Source organism: Lactuca sativa, chromosome 4, assembly GCF_002870075.4.
Source record: "Lactuca sativa cultivar Salinas chromosome 4, Lsat_Salinas_v11, whole genome shotgun sequence".
Taxonomy (NCBI): domain Eukaryota; kingdom Viridiplantae; phylum Streptophyta; class Magnoliopsida; order Asterales; family Asteraceae; genus Lactuca; species Lactuca sativa.
Genome location: NC_056626.2, coordinates 24971380 through 24997508, shown reverse-complemented (window position 1 = coordinate 24997508; position 26129 = coordinate 24971380). Strand labels below are relative to the sequence as shown.

The following is a 26129-nucleotide window of genomic DNA, read 5'->3' as shown; positions in this document are numbered from 1 at the left end:
CCCCACCCACCCAACACCACCACAACAATCACCGACCTACCATCACCACTAACCCGTCACTAGCACTACCACCACCGCTGCTGCCACCACCGCCGTCGCCGACCCGCTACTGTCACCGCCCCTACACATACCCTACCACTGCTACCGTTTTTTAAAAATGAAACCGATAGAAAAATACACATCTAAACGCGTTTTCTAAATTTTTCAATGAAAAATGAAAACAGAAAACGAAAATCGAAAAGGGAAAACAAAAAACAGAAAATGAAAATTGTTTTTCCGTAACTAAACGCAACCTAAATCTTTCTACTTTGAAATGTGATGTCAAGTTTTCTTCACGGTTAGAACTTGATTTTATCTGTTTCCAATCAATAACCTGTAAATAATCTCTAACATAATACGACTAGATTGCTAAAAACTAAACGAATTCAGTGTGTTTTTTTCTTTGATTGTCTTCAAAACAACAGTCCTCTACTTTTGATGATGACAGACCCATGGTGACGATTGGAATAAAATTCTAACAAATCATATATGATCCAATTGAACTCACCACCAACCCGATAACCAAATGATTCTCAGTTATGTACAAATCTAATTTTAATTTTACCTCTCTTTTGGGGAAGAAAAAAAATGAGAGAATTAATCTTTTTCTCATATAAAGAATATATGAACGCACAAGTAGCAACCATCAATTAAGACTTTCAAATAACCAAATGCATCCAAAAAGCAAGTAAAGAATACCATAACCATAACCATATACAGAATCCAAAACCTGTTCCCCTTTATTATCCGACAATAAAACACAAGGGGTGAATTGATTTTTCACTGAGAGGTTGAGGTTCAACCTCATCATCATCTCCACTTCTCTATCATCATCACAAAAACAAAACTTAACAAAACAGTAATTATTCAATTTTGTCCAAATTATAGCAAGCAACAAAAGAGGGGGAAATTAAACAACATTAGCATCCATTAGTGTCCTCTTAAGCATTTTCCTTTGCAATCTTCTCAGCCTTGGCAATAACCTCTTCAATTCCACCAACCATGTAAAACGATTGTTCTGATAAATCATCATACTTCCCATCCAACACTCCCTGTAATTTACAACATTTTAAACAAAAAACATTTTCTTTTTTTGCCAATTAAATAAATAAATAGATAAGGGGGAGAAATAAAAACTGACCTGGAAACTAGCAATGCTTTCTTTCAACTCGACATATTTACCAGGGGCACCAGTGAAAACCTCAGCAACATGGAAGGGCTGACTCAAAAACCTTTGAATCTTACGAGCACGTGCAACAGTCAACTTGTCATCTTCACTAAGCTCATCCATTCCAAGAATTGCAATAATATCTTGAAGATTCTTGTAGTTCTGAAGAACCTTCTGTACACCACGAGCTGTGTTGTAATGATCCTCTCCCAAAATATGTGGTGACAACATACGCGATGTTGAATCAAGAGGATCAACAGCAGGGTAAATCCCAAGCTCAGAAATCTGTATGTTATTAAAATTAATATATACAATCACATAAAGAAAAAAAAAACTACTATATATTTATTTATTTATTCACCTGTCTGGATAACACAGTGGTGGCATCCAAATGGGCAAAGGTTGTGGCAGGGGCAGGATCCGTCAAATCATCAGCAGGGACATAAATGGCTTGGACAGATGTAATGGAACCCTTTTTGGTGGTTGTGATACGTTCTTGAAGCCCTCCAAGATCGGTTGCCAATGTTGGTTGATAACCCACAGCAGATGGAATACGCCCAAGTAAAGCAGACACCTCAGAGTTAGCCTGTTGGTGTATAAAGTCAAACATTCATTGGTCAATGTTTGACATTCATCAAGAAAGAATACTTTTTTTTAAAGCCACAGACTCTCACTTACCTGTGTGAAACGGAAAATGTTGTCAATAAAGAGAAGCACATCTTGACCTTCAGCATCTCTGAAGTGTTCAGCAACGGTCAGTCCAGTCAGCCCAACACGAGCACGGGCACCTGGAGGCTCGTTCATTTGACCATACACAAGAGCACATTTGCTCTCACTCTACAAATAACAACAAAAGTATAAGTATGTAATCAGATAACCATGAAATGGGGAATATATATATCTATACAAAGATTTACCTGCTTGTCACCTAGCTTGATGACACCACTTTCCATCATTTCTCTGTAAAGATCATTACCCTCACGGGTCCGTTCTCCAACACCAGCAAATACAGAGAAACCACCTGAGGAAACAAAACAAAAATTGTTTACAAGTGGTGTCAAGAAAATCAAGGTGTTGTCTAAATTATATAAAGAAAAGCTAATTAGGAATCACCATGGGCTTTGGCAACATTGTTAATAAGCTCCATGATAAGAACAGTTTTTCCTACACCAGCACCACCAAAGAGACCAATCTTTCCTCCTCTTTGATATGGTGCAAGAAGATCGACAACCTAAAATATAACAATGAACATTTACTTTCAAAATGAATCCAAAGATACTACTAAAATACAACTCTTCAATTAATTACCTTGATTCCAGTGACAAGGATTTGTTGTTCAGTTGCCTGCTCTACAAAAGCTGGGGCTTCTCTGTGAATGGGTAGATAATGATCGGTTTCTGTTGAAATGGAGTGCGGAAAGATAAGATAGTCTTTCTAGGAAAAATGATGAAGGTGATGATACTTGATAGTAAACGAGATACTTACTGATATCGCCTCTGTGATCAATAGGCTCTCCGATAACATTAATGATACGACCAAGAGTGGCTCTGCCAACAGGTACCTACAATCAATAAATATATATAACTTTTAAGTTCAGGTAGAAGTAATGTAATATAGAGATCTTAACGATCAAAAATGAAATGACATACGTACAAGTTTTCATTTGGATCTAACACATTTTGATACAAAACTATCTCAAAACCCTAAATCTTCAATTTTCATAATAAAAGTTCTTTTGAAATGAAGAAATGCTTACAGTGATTGGAGATCCGGTGTTGAGAACTCGTTGACCTCTCACAAGCCCTTCAGTACCATCCATAGCAATAGTCCTCACCATATTCTCACCCAAATGCTGCGCCACTTCCAAGACTAACCTAATCGAATTATCCAAAACCTCCAAAGCGGTAAGGATCGGAGGCAATCCTTCGGTGAATCTCACATCAACGACGGCACCAATAACCTGACACACCTGTCCGATGGAACCGGCGCCGGTGAACTCATCAGTGATCTTTCCATCAGTAGATCCCTGAACAGTATAAGTGGCGGGTGGCTGAGATGAAGCAGCGCCGGCGGAAGTAGCATAGTTGACTGCTCGGTTGAGGAAGTAACCGGTAGGGGAAGGGTGAGACTGGGAGCGCGTGCGTGCGGCTCTGCTGGAGTGAGTAAATGGAGATCTTGATGGAGATCGGTGGAGTGATGAACGGAGGAGAGAGGCCGCCAGCCTCCGTGAAGCCATGTCGGAGGAAAGTCGGAGAAAAAGGAGAGACTGCTAGGGTTTGAAATGTGTGGATGGATGGATTTGTCTCGCGAGAGACCCTGATCTAAAGTGACCGAATTTTGGGGGTTTTCAACTTTTTACATTCCGGGATTCTATACGCCAAAACAATCCCTAAATTTTGGCCCGTAGAAATTGCGACAAAATATTTTTTTTTTAATTTTATTTGAAGTAACAAAATAAATAAACACAAAATTTCACGATGGTCTTTATAGTTTTAATTTGTTGTTGGTTATACTCCTAGCTTCATTTTATTTCACAATTAATCTTAACATTATTATTTTATCCATATTTGATATCTTATTAATTTTTATTTTATTTTTTCACTTTATATTAATCTTTTCTTTTACAAAAATTATTCACTCACCTTAACCCTAAAGGCCACCAACTTCCTCATGCTTGTCTATATCCATAACCGGTTTTATTACCTACAATACCAATCTAAATCATTAAGCTTATCTTTTAGTTGAATGAAGATAGATTATTACCATATACTTATCATTACCTTGCTTTTTAAGTCATCATCACAATATAATTATTTTTCAACCAATTTTTAATATTGTTTTTATAATATAATAAAATGTTTGAATAGTGTCTAAGGCTGTAACTATATTAGGTAAGTATTTGACCCGGTTGTGCATGGTCCTTTTGGGTTGCCTTCACCATAGCAACTTGACAGGATGATTTATAATGAGAGAAAGAATATTATTAATATATTATAAGAATAATATAAGGGATAATAATATTGCTATTTGATTAATATAAGTCATAAATTAATTAGGAATTAATTTGGTGACTTAAGGAGATTAATTGAATAAAATGGCATAAACTGTCAATTGTATGATAGTTGTACTTTGGGCTATTATCTCTTAACAATAAGGGGTGGACGGTTTTGAGACTTAGGATAGGCCTAGAATCCGTCCAAGGCTTATCATGAAAAGGATTAGGATTGCTTAGGGCTTAAGTTATCCAATTGGGGTTTAAATGTGAAACCCTAGGAGCCTTACAAGTATAAATAGACCCCAAGGGCTAAGGAAATCGACACTTGTGCTTTTGAGAAGAAACCCTGGCCGATTTGATCCCTTATCCTCTCTCCTAAATCATCTTCTTACTATTTGGTGTTTGTAAGCCATTAGAGGAGTGACAATTGTGACTCTAAAGCCTCAAGGACAAGAAGATCAAGCAATTGATTCAAGGTAAACTTCTAATCTCTGATTTCATATTGTTATTATAGTCTATTAGCCATTAGAAGTCTTGGATTCAATGTATGTTCAATTAGAGAAACCTAAATCCAAGTATTAGGGTTTGTATTTACACATAGGAATGTTCATATGGCCATAACTCATCATAAAATACATAAATATTATAAAAAAAATAAAATTCCAAATAATTTTTCATCAACCTAACATCATTGATAGTATAAATAATATCATAAATAACTTTATAATTATTAATAACTTTTAAACTTATTTATTTATAAGATAAGATAAATAAGAGAATAATAATAATAATAATAATAATAATAATAATAATTTCATTAGATAATAATATAAATATTATTATAGAAAAAATATATTAGGGAAAAATCATCGTCACTCTCCTTTTTTTAATTTAAAAAAAAAAACATAAGAAAAACTAACAGAGATAAGAATATATAATGTACGCTTAACTTTAATTAATTACACACATTTGAAAAATATGGCTATGCATTATATTAGGTCGGTAAAAATACATTTGGTCGGTGAAAAATAAAATATATAACATACGACCCTTAATGCATTATTCAATTAGCATTACGTATAAATTCACGAATGAACTTTATATATATATATATATATATATATATATATATATATATATATATATATATATATATATATATATATATATATATATATATATATATATATATATATATATATATACTAGCCGTTTATCCGCGCAAAGCGGCGGACGACAAATAGTTTGTTTCGACAATTAATTTCTTTTCGATGGAGACTGATTATTTTGAATTCAATCATTAGTTTGTTTTATGAAACATGTCATATTAAAAATAAAGAAAATTAATGAAATGACCAAATTATAGGGTGTTGAGTATTTATTTGAATGAAAAAAGATTTGGTCAAAACCTTGGAAAAGAAGATTTATAGGAATTTGTTTAAATTTTAATATTATTTTATTGGTGATTAGTTGTACAATTAGCTTAATGATTTGGACGTCTTAAAATAATATTATTATTTTATTCAATTTATTTTTAGAAATAGTGGGATTTGTTTTATAAGATAGTAAAGAGATATATATATATATATATATATATATATATATATATATATATATATATATATATATATATATATATATATATATAGGGTTAGGTTATTTTGTTTTCACTATCTATTGTGTGCATGTATGACTGTTTCTAGACCAATCATTTTAGTTATTTTAAGAAAGTAATTAATGAATATTACATGTTGAAGATATAATGGATTTTAATTACATCTTCAGCATTTAATATGCATTAATTACTTTCTTAAAATAACTAAAATGATTGGTCCAGAATCAATCATACAGGCATACAATAGATAGTAAAAACATTTGAACCTAACTCTCTCTCTCTCTCTCTCTCTCTCTCTATATATATATATATATATATATATATATATATATATATATACTATTTTATAAAAGAAATCTAACTATTTCTAAAAATAGATTGATTATAATAATAATATTTTTTTAAGACGTCCAAATGATGAAGCTGATAGTACAAGTAACCATTAATAAAATAATATTAAATTTTAACAACGTTTTGAATTCAAATATTTCTCATCAAATCTCCATATATTTCTCAACAATTTGATTTGGTTCCCTCAAATCTCGGATTCATTCAAATTTTGAACCCTTTTAAATATATCCTTAAATTTAGCATGTTGATTCAAATATCTCTCTTATCGCATATACCTATTTGTTCCCTCCCCTGCTATAAAGCTCACCATCCAGGAACAGAAAATGACTTCATCTCCCGTCTTCCACTATCCATAACCATCGGTTCTATAACACCGCTTTCTAACGTCTTTATTATTATTATTATTATTATTATTATTATTATTATTATTATTATTACACTTATTTTCTCCACCTAATAAAATTAACACCAACACGTAACTAATAAATATTAATCTTAATTATAAATCATATTTAACTATTTATTGTATATTCATTTGAGATATGATATTTTTACGAATGGTCAAATAATTCACAAAAATAGATGATTCTTCGAAAGAAAATTATTCACCGTCCGCAAAAGAAATTATAACTAATTAATATTTTTTTGAAATAAAACAGACAATTTAGTTGCCGAAATGAAACTGAGAATGTACATATATATATATATATATATATATATATATATATATATATATATATATATATATATATATATATAGCATTTAACATTGATACTATGATGTTAAACTAAATAAAAGACTAAGCTAAATATATAAGAGTTTAAGACTTTCATTTGATTTGATGACATCCATATTAAAAATAAGGGAGATAATCATTGCATAAGGAAAGTGTTCACTAAAATAAATATATTTGACGTATGCGGAAAGAAAGCTAATCATCTATTGAAACTAATCGACAATAGTGAAAAAAAACTAGCCGTCATATCCAAATTTATAGCATAAAAATCCAAAGTTAGTAATAAAATCATAAAGAAGACAAACTTTAAGTTTTTTTTTACATAATATTGTTTCTGCTAGGGACACAAAAGTATTAGTGAAGCCTAACGAAAATTTAAAAGGTGATGAAGTTTATACATCAAATGTGGTGTATAAAGAAGTGTTGCACGATTAATAATATATAATTAGTCATGTTTTATTACAAATTTTCATATTTTGTGTATTCTTATAATTCTTTATTTTTGTTTGAATGGCTTAAACATTTCATATTTTATGTCGTCTTGACCAGTTTGTTTTTATCGGTTATTTGATGTATCATGTAACAAAAAACACCATAGTTTGATTATTTTGTCTTCGACATGTACTTTCTTTTGTAACATAACATTTTTGTAGAGGAAACATATTACCGAAAGAATTTACACGCCCCGCCGCTTTGCGCGGGTACACTGCTAGTATATTAAAATAGAAACCTAATGATGTCACCTTCAACAATCAGAACCATTAATTGGATTTCATTGATTGATTTAAACTCTTAGATCGTTCTTCATATTTCTAGTGACATCCTAACAAAACAATTCAATATTTATTGAACACATACTAAATTCGATTGATTACGTTCGTCTGTCATAACTACTTCCCATGTAGAAATTGAAAAATCAGCCACCAAATTAGCGTTTTTTGATAAGCCGATGAGGATGATTACAACACATTTGATTAAAATCATTTATGAATCACTTCCTCAAGGTCAGCTATTACGTCATTACATCGTTTGTTGATAAGGGTTCTATATTGTTAATCATCTTTTTATTCTGATTGATTTTCACCTTCATTAATCTTAACCACCATAGTTATCGGTTGATTCTAATCATCTTCTCTCTCTAACACAGGAACTTAATAAACATTTGTTATATGTAGGTGCTTGAAGACGAAGAAAGAGAAGAAATCCAGATTATTATCGGTTGATTCTATTTTATATATACACTTTGTTTGTTTGTTGTTAAAGAGGATGATCTTTGTATATATAAACCCCCAAATACATGGGATTTCTTTCTCGATTTCAAATTAGTTCAACTCCAGGGTAGGCTAGTGCGACTTTGTAGGAGGACATCAACACCTATCTATGTTGTTCTGTGTAAGATTCAAAATGTAATTATTTCAACCGAGCACCTAATATAGTTGAATTTTGGTTGTGTTTTTTCACAATTTCATCAATTATCTTATAGAACAGATTCCACTCAATTTTAGAACATGTGGTTATAAGATGTAAAGTTATAAAAGATTTAATTCATACATATGTAAGTGAGAATGTTGCAAGATGTTTTGATTTAAGTCATACATATTTTTTATTTAAGTCATTCCCTTCTCTCTCTGTTTTTATTACATAGCCTTATCATATTATTCATGGGCATGTATAAGTAAATTTTCAACTTTAACTAATATTTGTAACATCCGGATTTCCAAGTATTACATTTTATCATTTTATTTTTGAGAAAAAGAGAGGGACTCGACGAGTTGAGTCGTAGACTCGTCGAGTAGGACCGCGGCTACTGACTGGATTAATGAACGGACTCCACGAGTCGGAAAGGGTAGACTCGACGAGTCCGCGTTGTGGATTGAAACTCTAATTCTTGGTGTTTGTGCCCTTTTTAAATGCCTTTATGGCCTCCATTTGCGGCTACCAGTCCAGAGAGAGATACCCTAGCGATTGTGAGCGAGTTGTGAGAGAGTTTGAGCCTTTTTGATCATTTTTGGTGTGATTTTGCAAAGGATAAAGTGTTCCATCAAAGGGAGGTCAAGAGGATTGCATTTTAGTGGGTTTCCAGCTTGGATCTACAACTTTGAGGTAGAAAATCGATCCCTTTTTCTGTTTATCATGAGATCCTTGAATTTTAGGGTTTTCTATACCCTTTATTGGCTTGATTTGATGCTTATGTTGTTCCATTGAGTGATAGACTCTGGATATGGACCTTATGAGGTCCAGAGAGCCTTAGCTAACCTGCTTTATGTGGTTTCATGGAGGAAATGAACTTAGGTTGCCCTTTTAGTAGTTATTTCACCAAAGGAAGCTTTGGGGTTGTTGCATGTATACCAAGATTCGAACTTTACGTGATTATTATGCTTGGGAAGGTCAGATTTATGGATTAGTGAGACAGATCTAGCCTCAGAAGGTCATTTGAGTATGATCATGGAGGCAACTCACCGAGTTCATAAGTGGACTCGACGAGTCGAGTCGGGGTTGCCCCGCGATTCGTGTCAGGAGGAACCCGTCGAGTGGAAGGATGACTCGACGAGCCAAGATAGGCTAGAAGGACTCAGAGGACCCGCTTGGACTCGTCGGGTCGCCCGAGTGCACTCGACGAGTCGGGTCAAAGGTTGCCCGTTGACTTTTGTTGACTTTTAAGGTTTAGTCAGTGTTTGGACTTATGAGCCATTAGAAGGGTAGAATGGTCTTTTACCCAATCATATACTTAATATATTCAAACAATACTTGTATTATACTCGTGTTTATGAAAGGGACTATACACTCAGGCCCTGTTTGGTAGCCTCTTAATTGAAAAATTAAGAGGCAAGATCTTAATTTTTCAGATAAAGACTGTTTGGTTGCATATTATTTTATGCCTCTGAATTTATAAGTTGCCTCTTAAACTTTCAGATCTAAAGACATATCTGAAAAAATAAAAACGACGCGCATTCCCTTTTTGCCCAAATATTTTATCTCCTCCCTTTGCTCTTTCTTCTTCACAAACGGCGCTTCCCACTGAAAACTACAATTACAACCCTCCACAGTTCACCATCCTCTCCGGTCATCCCATCTAGACATCGTCGTCTCTAAGATTGTCGCCGACAACGAAGCCCTCCGGCTCCCTCATCGACGCGTATTTCATTTTTACCCCTGCGCCCCCTCGTCTCTTTCTATTTCTCATGAATCCTATTCCTTCCAACCCCTCTCCAACGATTGCTACCCTCCAACGCCTGCTTGTCACCGTCTCCTCCAACGACTCACAGCCCTAATCGGACCATCGTTGCAGCGCAGTCCCTCCACCTAATAGGACGATCGGCCAGCCCCACCATTTTTCGGATATCACACCATGTAGTGTGTAGAATTTTAGGGTTTTCAATTTATCTTGCTTTTTTGGAATTGTCAATCGATCACCGCTTGAAATATTGTTTATTAGCCAACTCCATGACTCAGCCCTAATCGGCCAGCCCCACCATTTTCATATGCATATTTCAAGTCATATTGTTATGTATTGTTTATGAAATATGATAGCAGGTGTATACTCGGAATCAATATAGTTTTGATCCGATAGAAGTGTTTTCTGGCAAAGTTGAACCAATTATTGAGTTGTTTATTACCCATTATTGAGTTTGCTTGCTGATGTTTTATCAAGATTTGAACCAATTTGATCAGTTATCTACTTTGTTGCTATTATGGAGATGTGCTTACAGTTCATTGTTAATTCAGATAGTTATGGTTATGTTTTGATTAGTAGTTTCTTAAAAGTCTTATTTTGGTGCAGCACTGCAGCTTGGTACCGTCCATACCGATACAAAAGGTGAAGAGGATATTGGATGGGTGTCAATGTTTAGGGGTATCTTTTGATCCAGGGAGCAAAAGTAAAAAAGATGATATGAATTTGTGTTTTTCACTATTCAATTTACATAGATGTAAATGTAAATACTTAAATTTGACTTTGTTATCAATTTTGAATTTCTGTGAATTTTTGTAATATGGATGTGTATTAGCAATGAAATGTTCATTTCGTCACAAATTAGGGGTGTATGAACATGTATTTATTTCAAAAGCATTGTACCATTAGTTAGCTAGGTAAGAGCTTGAGCATGTTTTTATTTTGAAGTACATAATCGTCAAGTTATTTTTCACAATTATTCAATAAGTTTGTCAAATTGTTTTCTAAATAGAAACATTGAATTCAACAAAAAATAACACAGAAGGGTAAAATAGTCATTTTTGTTATTCAGCATAACAATTCAGAGGTTTCAACCAAACAATATGTTAGAAGTTCAAATCTTAAAAATTCAGACCCTCTTAAACATTCAGATCTCTTAAAAATTCAGATGCTGCCAAACTGTCCCTCACTTGATCAGAAGATGATTGGACAGCGCTACGGCTTGTAGAAGTAGTATTCTTCAGTGAAACTGGGTTCACTTCACTCACCGGGCTTCTTGCGGGCAGAGCTTCGGCTCGGAAACTCTTTTCTTCGCGGGATCTTCGAGCTTCGGGACTTGCTTCGGGTCTCGGGATGATACCGGGGCTTCGGGGGGTACTTCTTTACACGTAAATCGAGGTAATATGAGTGAGAGGAGAGAATTTGAGCAACCAAACTCGGTTGGCCCTTCAAATCTATTCATATGACAAAATTTGCCTTTGCCACGTCGTGGTACAGTTTACCACTTCGTGGTGGCTGGGTCGTCACTGCATTCGTCATTGCAAGTGGGTCTTACAGACTCCAGAGCTCCTACCACGTCGTGGTGGCTGACAGTTTGGGGTTTCGCGCCCCGAACTTCATAAATTCATAACTTTCGCATACAAACTCCGTTTTCGACGTTCTTTATATCGACGCGTAGGTGAAAATATGCTCTACAACTCTCGTTTAGACTCCGTTGGCTAATTTTGACTTTATTTTTAATATATTATAAATATATTACTTTTATATTATTTTTAGTAGGCCGGGACAGGAAACTCCGTTATAAATTCATAACTTCTTCATCTGACGTCCGTTTTCGCCTATCTTTTTTATCGTTTCACTACTATCGATGAGATCTTCGATTCTTATTTAGATTGTTTCGGCTAAAAATCACTCGATCTCAAATCGAGGATTCGGGCTGCATATTGCTAAGTCGAAACTTCGGAAAAATCATAACTTCCTCATACGCAGTCAGATTTGGGCGTTCTTTTTATGCATGCTCTCGGTTTAACGAACTTTACAAGTTTCATTTAGATCACTAAGGCTAGATATCTCTCTATCTTAATTTCATATTTTACGTCATTCGGTCGTGTCGGTTCTGTCGTGAAACTTCGACAGGTCATAACTTCTTCGTTATAACTCGGATTCGGCGTTCTTTATATCTCCAGAATCATTGTTTCAACCACTACAACTTTATGTAAAGATATCGGGTTTATCTCACACTTTGATTTTGACGCTTATTTTATTCTTAATTCAATTGAGCCACACAACTGAGCATAAAACATATAATACTCAAATATTTCATCATTAATACTTCAAAAGAGTTACAAAGGTTAACCTACACTATTACATCAACAATAATGCCTAGCCTGGAAACGCGGACGTTACATGGCATAACCAAAGGTACTGTTTATTTCTATTTAAAATTTTAAATTTTGGTTATCCAATGAAAATTATCATTTCAATATGTTATCACCATTTTCAAATTACGCTTATAGTATATATTGTGTGATGAGTTTTTTGTTTCTTTATAGATTATTTGGATTCTGGTGATGCGGTATACGTTTGCTCTGTATGTAAAGTTAGGGTTTGGAAGGGAGAAGCAATAAGAGGAAATAGAGATTTAAGGAAAATCTCTTATTCTGTATGTTGTTACAATGGAAAAGTAGAATTACCAAACTTGATCCACCAACCTCAGTTATTGCTTGATTTATATAGCGGAGTTACTGAAAAAAGTCATAACTTTATAAAAAAATATTCATAGATACAATATGATGTTTGCATTTACATCTATGGCTAGTAAGACTGATCATGCCATTAACTCTGGAGGTGGTCCTTATGTTTATCGAATGCATTGACAAAATTATCATATTGCAGGCAGCTTACTGCCAAAGGAAAACGAATTACCAAAATGTTGCCAGTTGTATATATACGATACAGATCACGAGGTTGACAACAGATTTAATGCATACGAGTATGTAAATACATTCTATCATATAATTGATAGGTTTAATACAAACAATCCTATGTGTGCATGCAACCCTAGTTGGATCTATGTTTTCACTATGAGACATACAACTTTATGAACACAAAATAAACCCTGGCATGCTTCTATGATTTTCGAAAATTACATAGAAGTGTAGTAGACATACCTTTGTTGTTATATAGCAATAACAACTAGTTTCCTTGATCTCTTGAACTCTCTTGAACTCTTGAAAGCAAGCACCACAATTGTAGTGCCTCTAATGGCTCACAAACACCTTGAAGCAAGAAGGCAACTAAGAGAGAGAAGGGAATGATGCTAATTTCGGCCCTAGGGTTCCCTTGGAATCAAGTGGCCTTAAATTGAAGCATAGGGCATGTATTTATACTATAGGGTGCTAGGGTTTTAGTCTAAACCCTAATGGACAGCTTAGCCACCAAGCAGCCCAAGGAACCTTATGGAATAAGGCCTTGGACGAAAATATGATGATCCTTCATCATAATTTCGTTCCCCCTTAGTCCATTAGGTTTCCTAGCCCAAAACTCAACTATCACACATTTGACAGTTTATACCCCTATATTTAATTAATCTCTTTTAGTCACCAAATTAATTCCTAATTAATTTATGACTAATACTAATCAAATAAATATGATTTCTCCTTTAATATATTATTCTTATAATATATAAATAAATCATAATATCTCCTCTCTCTTATCAAATTACCTTGTCAAGTTGCTTTGGTGAAGGCAACCCAAAAGGACCATGCACACTCGGGTCAAGTATATACCAAATATGGTTACTGACTTAGACACTAATCCAACAGTCTCCCACTTGGATAAGTCTAGTAACTATATCTCACGTATAACTTCCGTACCCGATAGCAATCGTAGCTTTCAATAGCCGCTGTCAACTCTGACCAATAATCTGTCCTTCAGATAAGGGATCGTATAATCCTCTGTTCTAGATATCATGCTAACAATACTTATTGTCTAGCACTCTATTTCTTGATCTCTGATTTGTTCGACATAGAACTCAGTTGAACACATCAACTTTATCCTGACCGGGCCCGGCACATAAGTCAAACCAAATCATCAAGTGGCCGAGATATCGCTTTTATCCTCATAGAATAAAAGGAACAGAAAAACGTTGACTAATATGCCTTTATCATTTACTAGTTAAACCACACACAATAATACGTTTTATAACATCAAGTTACTGATGCGTTTTCGCATTATCAATGTATAATCAACTAGCAAACAATAACCATATCTCTAGGTTTAAAGATTATATGATATTATCATCTTGCGATCACTTGTGATAACATTCATGAAGTAATACCAGCAAGTGTGGGTCTATTTCAATGCTCAATACAAATTTCATAAGCACTCATAAACTTTGCAGCAAACCTTTGCTATGTCTAAAACTTTTCAGACAATTTACAAACAAATTTATGACAATCTTCCTTCATATCTACTTCCAACATATGAGCGATTGTGAACTGTTCGAATAATCTTATTATTCAGGAAGTCAAAACATGCAAAATCGACACAATAGATAAATAATCAACACAAGATAGAAACTTTCTTATAAATAACACACCTTTATTTAATCATCATTTGTTGAATATGACATTATCTATTACAAGTTTCCTACCTATCTAATCTAAACTAATATCGTCCTTCAGCCCTACGCTCCTAGCGTGTTGCAAATGCTTGACCCTACTCAGTCCCTTAGTAAGGGGATCTGCTGGGTTATCTTCTGACGATACCCTCTTCACAACGAGGAGTCCCTCTTCTACCCGATGTCTAATAAAGTGGTATTTCCTGTCGATATGTCGAGATCTGCCATGATCCCTTGGTTCCTTGGTTAAGGCAACCGCTCCTTCATTATCACAGAAAATTTCCACGGGCTCCTTTATGGATGGCACAACTCCAAGGTCTCCAATGAAGTTCTTCAACCATATAGCCTCCTTTGACGCTTCGCTCGCCGCAATATACTCTGATTCGCACGTTGAATCAGCTACGGTCTCTTGCTTGGAACTTTTCCAAGTTACTGCTCCTCCATTTAGGGTAAAGACCCAGCCCGACTGCGATCGGAAGTTATCCCGATCCGTCTGAAAACTAGCATCGCTGTACCCTCGTACCCTTAAGTCATCACTCCCACCGAGAACTAGAAACCATTCCTTGGTCCTCCGAAGGTACTTAAGAATATTCTTAACCGCAATCCAATGTGCTCTACCAGGATTCCCTTGATATCTGCTGACCATGCTTAAAGCGAAGGCCACATCAGGGCGAGTACAAGTCATAGCGTACATGATAGAGCCTACTGCGGAAGCGTAAGGTACTCGGCTCATATCAGCTATCTCTGTCTCTGTACTCGGGCTCTGAGTCTTACTCAGCTTGGTATTGCTTTGGATTGGCAACTCCCCTTTCTTGGAATTTTCCATACTAAAACGCTTTAGCACTTTTTCCAAGTATGTATCCTGACTGAGTCCTATCAGTCTCCTTTCCCTGTTTCTTACTATTCTTATTCCCAGAATATAAGCGGCTTCTCCGAGGTCCTTCATAGCGAAACATTTCCCAAGCCAGGACTTGACTTCCTGCAAGGTTGGGACATCATTTCCTATGAGTAGTATGTCGTCGACATACAATACGAGAAAGCTTACTATACTCCCACTGGCTTTGACATACACACAAGATTCATCTTCGCTTCGCAGAAAGCCAAACTCTTTAACCTTCTCATCAAAACAAAGATTCCATCTACGAGATGCTTGTTTCAATCCATAAATAGATTTCTCAAGCTTGCATACTCTATTGGGATGCTTCACATCGACAAAACCCTCTGGCTGATTCATGTAGACATCCTCAGCCAACTTTCCATTAAGGAAAACAGTTTTCACATCCATCTGCCATATTTCATAATCATGAAACGCAGCTATGGCAAGCATCACCCTAATAGACTTTATCTTCGCAACTGGTGAGAAGGTCTCATCATAGTCAACTCCGGGAGTTTGAGTAAAGCCCTTCGCAACCAATCGCGCTTTATAAGTATGCACTTTCCCATCCATGTCCGTCTTCTTCTTGAAGATCCACTTGCACCCAACTGTCTTACGACCCGGTACATTATCAACCAAATTCCAAACTTGGTTGTCGTACATGGACTGAATCTCGCTGTCCATAGCCTCTTTCCATTTTGCAGACTCCGGGCCTGCCATGGCTTCCTTATAGCTGCTAGGTTCATCCAAATTTACCAGTGTACTATCACTAATAAATGTATCCCCTTCAGTAGTAATATGAAAACCATAAAACTGGGGTGGAACACTAGCCCTAGTGGAACGTCGAAGAGGTAAGGACACGTCAACAGGTTCAACAGGAGTTTCCTCCTCAAGTTGAGTGCCAGTGTCAGAGGTTCCTTCATCGCTTTGATCTTGAATTTCTTCAAGTTCAATTTGCCTCCCACTGTCTTCTTGGCCTATCAATTCCTTTTCTCGGAAAACTCCTCTTCTAGCAACGAAGACAACATTGTCACTCGGTCTATAGAAAAGGTAGCCAAAAGACTTCTGCGGATAGCCGATGAAATAACACTTCTCACTGCGAGGTTCTAGTTTGTCGTGAGTCTCTCGTCTTACGAAAGCCTCACAACCCCAAACCTTGATATGCGCCAACGAGGGAGCCTTCCCTGTCCACTTCTCGTGAGGAGTCTTGGAAACCTTCTTAGTGGGAACTAAGTTAAGTATATGGGCGGCAGTCTCTAAGGCATACCCCCAGAAAGCTATTGGTAACGAAGTCCGACTCATCATAGAATGAACCATGTCCAACAAGGTCCGATTACGTCTCTCAGCCACACCATTCAATTGTGGCGTTCTCGGAGGCGTCAATTGCGAAACGATTCCACATTCTTTTAGATAGTCGTGAAACTCAAGACTTAGGTACTCTCCTCCTCGGTCTGACCGAAGCATCTTGATTTTCCTGCCCAGCTGATTCTCCACTTCATTCTTAAACTCTTTGAACTTTTCAAAGGTTTCCGACTTTTGCTTGATCAAGTAGATATATCCATATCTGCTATAATCATCTGTAAAAGTCACGTAGAAGCGGCAAGCATCCCTTGTGGTGGATCTAAAGGGCCCACACACATCGGTGTGTATGAGATCCAATAAACCCTCACCCCTTTCACAAGTGCCAGTAAAGGGTGACTTGGTCATCTTCCCAAGTAAACAAGACTCACACGTGTCATCGTCCCTAAGGTCGAATGACTCCAACACTCCATCCTTTTGGAGTTGGGCTATGCGTTTCTTGTTGACATGGCCAAGGCGACAATGCCATAAGCATGCTTTGTCTAGACTAGTAGACGAATCAATATTCAAAACATTATTTCCAAAATTATCAACAATCATCACTGATTCATAAATCCCATTACAAGGTAATGCATTGAAATAAAAGACACCATTCAAATAAACATTAATAGAACCATTACTATTATCAAAAGAATATCTGAAACCTTGTCTAAACAACCCATGAAAAGAAATAATGTTTCTTGCCATATCTGGCGAATAACAGCAATTCTCTAAATCTATTCCTAACCCATTACTTAACACTAAAGAATAAACACCGACTTTGGTCACAGGCGACGATCTTCTGTTTCCCATAATCAGGTTCATCTTCCCATGCTCCATCTCCCTACTTCTTTTTAGGCCCTGCAAATCAGAACAAATGTGGTAACCACATCCTGTATCAAGAACCCATGAAGTAGAAAATGATGAGTTATTAGATTTAATAGAATACATACCTGCAAATGTGGGCTTGATCTTCCCATCTCTTATGTCCTGCAGATATTGTGGGCAGCTTCGCTTCCAGTGGCCCTTTTGGTGGCAGTAGAAGCACTCTGCTTCTTTAGGGTCGGAAGAGGGTTTAATGGGGCCAGCTTTGGTCCCACTTGAGGACGAACCATCACGGGGTTTCCCCTTATGGTGGCTCTTACATGGAGCCTTCCTCTTTTTACCCTTTCCTTGACTTATCGCCATCACAGGAGCGGCCACAGCAGGCGACGGTGCAACGGATTTGTCTTTGAGGTTGCTTTCAGCAGTCCTCAAGAGTCCTTGGAGCTTGCTCAAGGAGACCTCCTCTTTGTTCATATGGTAGGTCATCCTAAACTGATTGTAGCAGGAGGGCAAGGAGTGGAGGATTATGTCAATAGCCAAATCCTCATCAAACTTAACATTAAGTTTGAGAAGACGATCAACATACCTCTGCATTTTCTGCAAATGAGAGGTTAGGGATTCTCCACTCCCCATCTTAGCGGTGATCATGCTAGTAATGATCTCATAGCGCTCTTGCCTCGCGCTCTGGTGATACCTGTCCAGCAAATCCTGATGCATTTCATATGGATACATGTCCTCATAGGACTTTTGGAGTTCGAGGTTCATGGTGGCCAGCATGATGCAGTGAACTTTTGTGGCATCACGCTCGTGGGCCTCAAAGGCGGCCAGTTCCTCAGGAGTAGCAACATCTGGGATGATCTTCTCAAGCTTTTCATCGAGGACATATTCTTTGTCCTCGTAGCGTATGATCATGCGAATGTACCTCATCCACTCGTTGAAGTTTGAACCATCAAATGTCACTTTCTGACACAAGTTCATCAACGAGAATGACCCAGAAGCGTTGTTGTTGTTGTTGTTAGCAGACATCTGAAAAAGAAAGGGACAAAGCTTGATTAGAAATGAATCCCTAATTAAACACCCAAATGAGAAATTAGGGCTAGGATCCAACAACATTATTTACAACTTAGAAAGGGATGCCGTACTCTAAAAGTAAATAACTTGAAGGTAAGTGAATGACGATTCACTAATTCTCACCATGAAAAACGAAAAAGCAATTTAGGTTTTAAATGTATTGAAAACTCCTAGATCTTTGAGATTCATTGAACTTTTCAATGGCATGTTTAAATCTCGATATGCATTTCACATTTGCGACTGGGATGCCGAGGATCGCAAACAAATTTGTGAATAACCATGCGAATTAACGTGGTGCACTCAACGTCACTATCACCTAATCAATGTGCCGGTAAACCACACACGCTCCATTGATCTATGACAAACATCGAGTCACCCTTCGCTACCTATGTCATCCCCAAATTGATGTGCCGGTTAACCACACGCGCTCCATCAATGTTTGACAAGGGTACGAAGTGTAATTCCATGGATTAGCATCATTTTCACATTTTACCCTAAAGTAACTAAGAGTGGGAATTTGTAAAATAATGTAGTTACTTTAATATTTTCATTATACTTTTAATGAGGAATTAAGTGCCCTATCCTATCCGTTCGGCTAACGACCCTCCACCAGTCAAGCAAGCGGTAGATGTGAGTGTACATCCATTAAGCGCCATTTTATAGGCAGCAACCTTATACCCACCTTATAGACCGGCTTCGTGAATGAGGCCTACTAGTGATAAGACTAGCTTATTCTTATACATATATAATAATTAATCTTATAATATCATAATTGTATAAGGGTGTATTTTAAAGCATTTCAAAATACTAGTATCTTAATGTGTATTTAAAATTTTCGAATATTAAGGCTATTTAATTTAAAAATTTTAAACACCAAGAAAACTTTGATTTAATAATTATCAAAATTAAACAATTAATTTGAACTATTAAATCTTTAAGGTTTATCATAAAATTAAATTATTAATTTAATTAATCCTTTTATCCCCTAGATTTTTAAATATATGGAAAGGATAATACAAGATCTTCAATTATCTAGTTTAAACAATTAAATGGATAATCATAAAGATAGCAATATCCAAATCCCTAAAATCTTGGGATCTTATCTTGGGGGGGCAAGGGATTTTCGAAATCCTTAGGGTTTCTTAACCCTAATTTTCGAAATATGGAGGCTAGGCAAAAGAGTTTTAAGAACCCTATCAAAAATCGCCAACTAGGGTTTTGCAACCCTAATTTGCGAAAATCACCAAGCCTTAGGGTTTACTTGCCATAAACCCTAATTTGTCAAATTCATAATATGCATCAAATCCAATTGAAAACAAAAAACCAATGGCTCTGATACCACTGATAGGTTTAATACAAACAATCCTATGTGTGCATGCAACCCTAGTTGGATCTATGTTTTCACTATGAGACATACAACTTTATGAACACAAAATAAACCCTGGCATGCTTCTATGATTTTCGAAAATTACATAGAAGTGTAGTAGACATACCTTTGTTGTTATATAGCAATAACAACTAGTTTCCTTGATCTCTTGAACTCTCTTGAACTCTTGAAAGCAAGCACCACAATTGTAGTGCCTCTAATGGCTCACAAACACCTTGAAGCAAGAAGGCAACTAAGAGAGAGAAGGGAATGATGCTAATTTCGGCCCTAGGGTTCCCTTGGAATCAAGTGGCCTTAAATTGAAGCATAGGGCATGTATTTATACTATAGGGTGCTAGGGTTTTAGTCTAAACCCTAATGGACAGCTTAGCCACCAAGCAGCCCAAGGAACCTTATGGAATAAGGCCTTGGACGAAAATATGATGATCCTTCATCATAATTTCGTTCCCCCTTAGTCCATTAGGTTTCCTAGCCCAAAACTCAACTATCACACATTTGACAGTTTATACCCCTTTATTTAATTAATCTCTTTTAGTCACCAAATTAATTCCTAATTAATTTATGACTAATACTAATCAAATAAATATGATTTCTCCTTTAATATATTATTCTTATAATATATAAATAAATCATAATATCTCCTCTCTCTTATCAAATTACCTTGTCAAGTTGCTTTGGTGAAGGCAACCCAAAAGGACCATGCACACTCGGGTCAAGTATATACAAAATATGGTTACTGACTTAGACACTAATCCAACAATAATACCATTAAACACACACACACACACACACACACACATATATATATATATATATATATATATGTATGTATGTAACATCCCAACCGTCAGGTATCATTATCACTCCATTTAAATTCATGTTTTAAAGTCTACTCGACGAGTTGATGTTGTGACTCGTCGAGTAGCAGCGGGCCAGGACACGTCAATTAATGAGTGACTCGCCGAGTCGGCATAAGGGACTCGACTAGTAGGAGCTGGCAGTTGAAACCCTAATTTTCAGGGTTTTTGCACCCTATATATTGGACCATTAGCGCCTCCCACTGTCCTCTATCACCCCTTGAGACCCAGAAACCCTAATTTCCGTGAGTGGGATCTTGGAGAGTGTTTTGGAGCTTTGGGAAGTGACTTTTGGGAAGGAATTTGTAGATCAAGAGGCTAGCATCAAGACTTCTGTGTGGATCCAGATTCTACTTCACCATGGGCACATTTTGGAGGTAACCAACTGTTACCTTAACCTCTTTTTCTTCTAGAATCATTCATATGTGGAAGCTAGGACTTTCTAAAAAAAAGGGAAACCCTTGGCAAACTTAGATTTCTTTAGTTATTTGTGAATGGATTTTTGGTATGGGAGCCAGATCTGAAGTTGAAACTTCAGAACTAAACCTCTTTTGAGTCCTAAGTCCATAAAGTTTCCAGCTCTTGCAAGGATGAGTCTCCCCTAAGGTGAAAAGCTCCATTAGAAGCTTAGATTGGTCATTTAGAGCCTTTAGGGCCTTGCATGCGCATAAAGTTTGCAACTTTACGTGATAAACATGCCTTAGAAGCTTGGATCTGTAATCTGGAACCTTGGCATGGCTTAAAGTGTCTGCATGGATGAAGGACTGCAAGGACTCAGCGAGTTGCATAGTCAACTCGACGAGTCATATGAAGATGGTCATGACTCGCCGAGTTGATGAACAAACTCTACGAGTCTGTTGAAGATTGCCTTGAGCTTGGTGAGTCATTCGAAGACTCAACGAGTTGGCTAGGGTTTCTCCCAAACTCTTGGACACGTATAAACTCGGCGAGTTAAAGGGGAACTTGTAACAACGTAAATTTTCAAAATAATTTTTCATTTTTAAAACATTCATTCATCCATAAAATAATGTCAAACACATTGTATCAAATGTTATTGTCACAAAGCATCTCCCCAGAATCTCTAAAAAAAACTCCAATGCGTGTGTGTACGAATCATGCCGGCGCCTCCCGCGCTCATCACTAGTACCTGAAACACATAACACAACAGCTGTAAGCATAAATGCTTAGTGAGTTCCCCAAAATACCACATACAGCACATACGCCACTCGAGGCTATAATACGACCCTCCGGTCGATGTGTCTCAGCGGGACCCTCCAGTCCCGTAGCTCGTTGGACCCTCTGGTCCGGTCATAGCTCGTTGGACCCTCCGGTCCAGTCTATATCATCATACATCATACAAATATCACATAGCACATAATCTCATACATAACACATAAGACCCTCTGGTCATCGCATAGTACCACTCTAGGTAACGTATAGTGAGAAGACTCACCTCGATGTCTTGGTAAATATCTGACTGAGAAGACGTGTGATCTAGCCTCCGTCTAATCACATAAAGTAATACTCTCATAAATACAACTGTACTCAACCCTAAAAGTCAACAAGGTCAACAGTCAAACTTTGACGCGACTCGTCGAGTGCACTAGGGCGACTCGGCGAGTCCACACGTGTCCACTGACTCCCTTAGTCCATCTCTTGGCACGTCGAGTACTTCCCTTGACTTGACGAGTTCCACCTGGCATGAATCGCGGGGCCACCTCGACTCAACTCGCCGAGTCTCAAGAACAACTCGGCGAGTTCCAACTTGAACTCAGACTCCGCTGACTCTCCCTGACTCACTGAGTTATTCCCCAACTTGGCAAGTCCACTCACTAAGTGATTAATGGGCAACCTTCATACTACTCGCCGAGTCTGTTCTTCGGACTCGGCGAGTTCATGCCATGCACAAACTCTATACAACTCATGAGGTCAGATCTGTTCCATACAATCATAGATCTGGCCTCCCCAAGCATGATAATCACGTAAAGTTCGGACCTTGACACTCATAGAACATCTAAATGGTCCAAAATGGTGATTTAGACCCAAAAATGACATTCCAAGCTCATGACTCCCAAAATGACTCATAAAGCTCCAAGGGTTAAGGTCTTTGGACCTCTTTGGGTTCAGATCCAGAGCATAAACTTGAGAAGGGACCAAATACACCACTTAATCAACCTCTAAAAGGGATAGAAAGCCCTAACACTAAGAATCAACACCAAAAACTGAAGAAGGTTTGAGAATAATACCTCAATACAATCTCTATGAGCTCAAAAACCACCAAAATCGCACCTCCTTCAGCCTCCTCTTGCCTTGAACACTTCCTTTTTGCAAAAACACCCACAAAAGGTTCAAGAATGGCCTCTCCTTCCTCACAAACGCTCTAGATCTCTTAGGGTTTCTTTGTGGGGGTTGGTGGCCGCAAATGACGGCCCTAAGACCCTTTAAATAGGTCTCAAACCCTGGAAATTAGGGTTTCATTAAACAGTGTGGACTCGCTGAGTCCACTCATGAACTCGCCGAGTCCAGCTGTGAACTCTCATACGAATCCGCGACCATACTCGGCGAGTCTAGACGCCAACTCGCCGAGTCTCCCCTCAACATCCAAAAATAAAAGAACAAAAATATAATACCTGGGAAATTAGATGTTACAAAACTCGACGAGCCAATCAAGGATTTCACGACTTCTCGAGTTCAGGAAGGACTCGACGAGTCGAGTCAACATGGACTGTTGACTTTGACTGTGGACTTTGACTTTGACCAAGAGTTGACTAGGTGACTTTTAAGGGTATTCTGGTAATCTGGAGATTTATGAAAAAGGGTTTTATGGTAACTATATGTGGTGGAGTTCGTGTTGGCGATCCGGGAGTTAAACTTTCTAGTTTCAGACGTCAGTTGCGAGGTGAGTTTTCCTCACAATACTCAAGGGTCTAAGGCACCAAGGTCGACCCTTTGGATTGTTATATGGTTATGTTATGCTGGTATGGTTTGTTAGATTGGTATCCTAGAGGGTATGATAATATTGTAGGATATGTGGTATGATTTGTTAGATCGGCATCCTGGTAGATAGGATGGTGTTATGTGTCGTGTGGTATGATCCGTTAGATCAAGTATTGTCTATAGATTGTTATGTGATTACCTGTTATATGTGCACATGTGTGTTTAACGGTTGAGGCTTATCTGCTCTGTGCGAAGGCCAATAGACCTGGGCATTCCAACCTGTAGGTTATAGGCCGTGAGTATTCCATCCTGATGATGATTGGACTCATAGTGTGTGAGCATTCCAACCTGTTGGTTGTGGGTCTGGGGTATTCCATCCCGAGGATGATTGGACCCATAGTGTGTTGGCATTACAACCGGATGGTTGAGGGCCTGTGGTATTCTAACCCGATGGTTGATTGGACCCATGGTATGTTGTTTATGATTATATATGTATGGATGTGGGTATGGGTATTTTGGGGGAACTCACTAAGCTCTCGGGCTTATAGTTTCAATTTATTGTTTCAGGTACATCAGGGGATCGCAGCAAGGCGAATGCGTGATCGTACAGCTCCTCATGTTTTGTCTATGTTTCTGGGAAAAACTCTGATATTATATATCTTCGTCTCCATCTCCGCCATTATTGACCCGTGTCTTCATATTTGGCGTCACCTTCATCTTCTTTGTTGCCTATATCTCTTGAAGAAGAAGTCATCAAAATCACCACCATCGATCAATCTGGTTGTCGGCATTGCTTCCCAACGAAGTTACCAAGACCACCATCATCTTTGTTTCGTCGTTTCCAACTAACTAGAAATCTATTTGCATTATATATCAATTTTCAAATCATGTTTAGGTTTCCATCGTAAATTGATTTTCATAATTTGTAGATTCTTGATTATATGTTATTTATCGAGTTCTAGGTTTTTGGTTTTCAGTTTTGATCTAAGTTTATATCCAAATTTTTGTTTTTGCTTTTGATTCGATTTCAAATTTTTGTTATTGGTTTTTGGTTTTGATTCGATCTTGAGTTTAGGATTATATGATATTTATCAACTTTATATTCAGATTTAGTTTCTAGTTTTGATTCACGTTCATTTTTTGGTAGACTGTGGTGGTTACAGTGACAGAGCATGGTGGTGAAGTATGTCAATAAAAAAAAAGAATAAAAATAGGTGTAGTGATGGTGGTGGTGTTGGTAGGTTGGGGGTATTTGACTAGTAGTGATGGGCCTCTATAACTTAATATTAATATAATGCAAGGTCTCAAATTTTCTACAGTTATTTTTAAAAAACAATTTAAACAACTCGAAAACCATTTTCTTAAAAAACAAAACATTTGGAAGTTTCAAAAAACATACCTTGCCCTTCTCACTAGAACAATCTGAAAAAAAAAAACATGTAAATATAATGAGTAAGGACAAAGTTTAGTTAGATTTCCAATACATTTCATATTCTATCACACATACAATGCATACATTTGTAAGCTCACGATTTCATCGTGACACCCCATCCTACAAGGCCAATAAGCTCTCAACCATCATCCCCTTTGGGCTTGTAGGATCCCAACCATCACCCCTTTTGGGTCTGTAGGATCGTAGCTTATTGTCGTTATGTCATTATCAAGAAGGCATGTGATCCCATCATACGACCTTCCAACTATCATAGCAAAAGACTACTCTAGTATAATCAACCACACGTACATCCTACCACACAAAGGATATATTATATCTAGGGATGAACACGGATAGCAGGTACATGCTTTTGGAACTGAAACTACCTTGGAACCGTCGGTTATGGAACTGTAAGGTCAATGGTTTCGGTTCTGGTTCCTAAAAGCGAGAACCACCAAGGACAAATTTTGGTCTCCATTTTTTAAGGAACCGTTACCCATCATGTAACCGTCGGGTTCGGTTTCGATATAAAATTTAAAAGTACTTAATACTTAAACAAATTGGTCGTAACAACGTTGATGACTCATACATTTTCTGGATCTAAAACAATTTGAATATACGTGATGGTAATATCTTCTGAAAAAATATGATGTTACATAATGTCACACCCCAAACCGAGACGGCGGAAACGTCCGGGGGCAGATGTAGTG

The 26129-nt window shown here is 37.1% G+C and overlaps 1 protein-coding gene across 1 annotated transcript; it reads right to left on the bottom strand.

Moving 5' to 3' along the window:
* Window positions 1-754: 754 nt before the first annotated feature.
* Window positions 755-3555, bottom strand: LOC111882042 (ATP synthase subunit beta, mitochondrial). Its single transcript, XM_023878412.3, has 9 exons — window positions 2964-3555; window positions 2693-2768; window positions 2516-2604; window positions 2321-2438; window positions 2125-2228; window positions 1886-2044; window positions 1569-1793; window positions 1181-1492; window positions 755-1091 (listed from the first exon to the last, which is right to left on the bottom strand). The coding sequence occupies exons 1-9, from the start codon at window positions 3441-3443 to the stop codon at window positions 981-983; spliced, it is 1674 nt and encodes a 557-aa protein (XP_023734180.1). The 5' UTR covers window positions 3444-3555; the 3' UTR covers window positions 755-980.
* Window positions 3556-26129: the final 22574 nt, after the last annotated feature.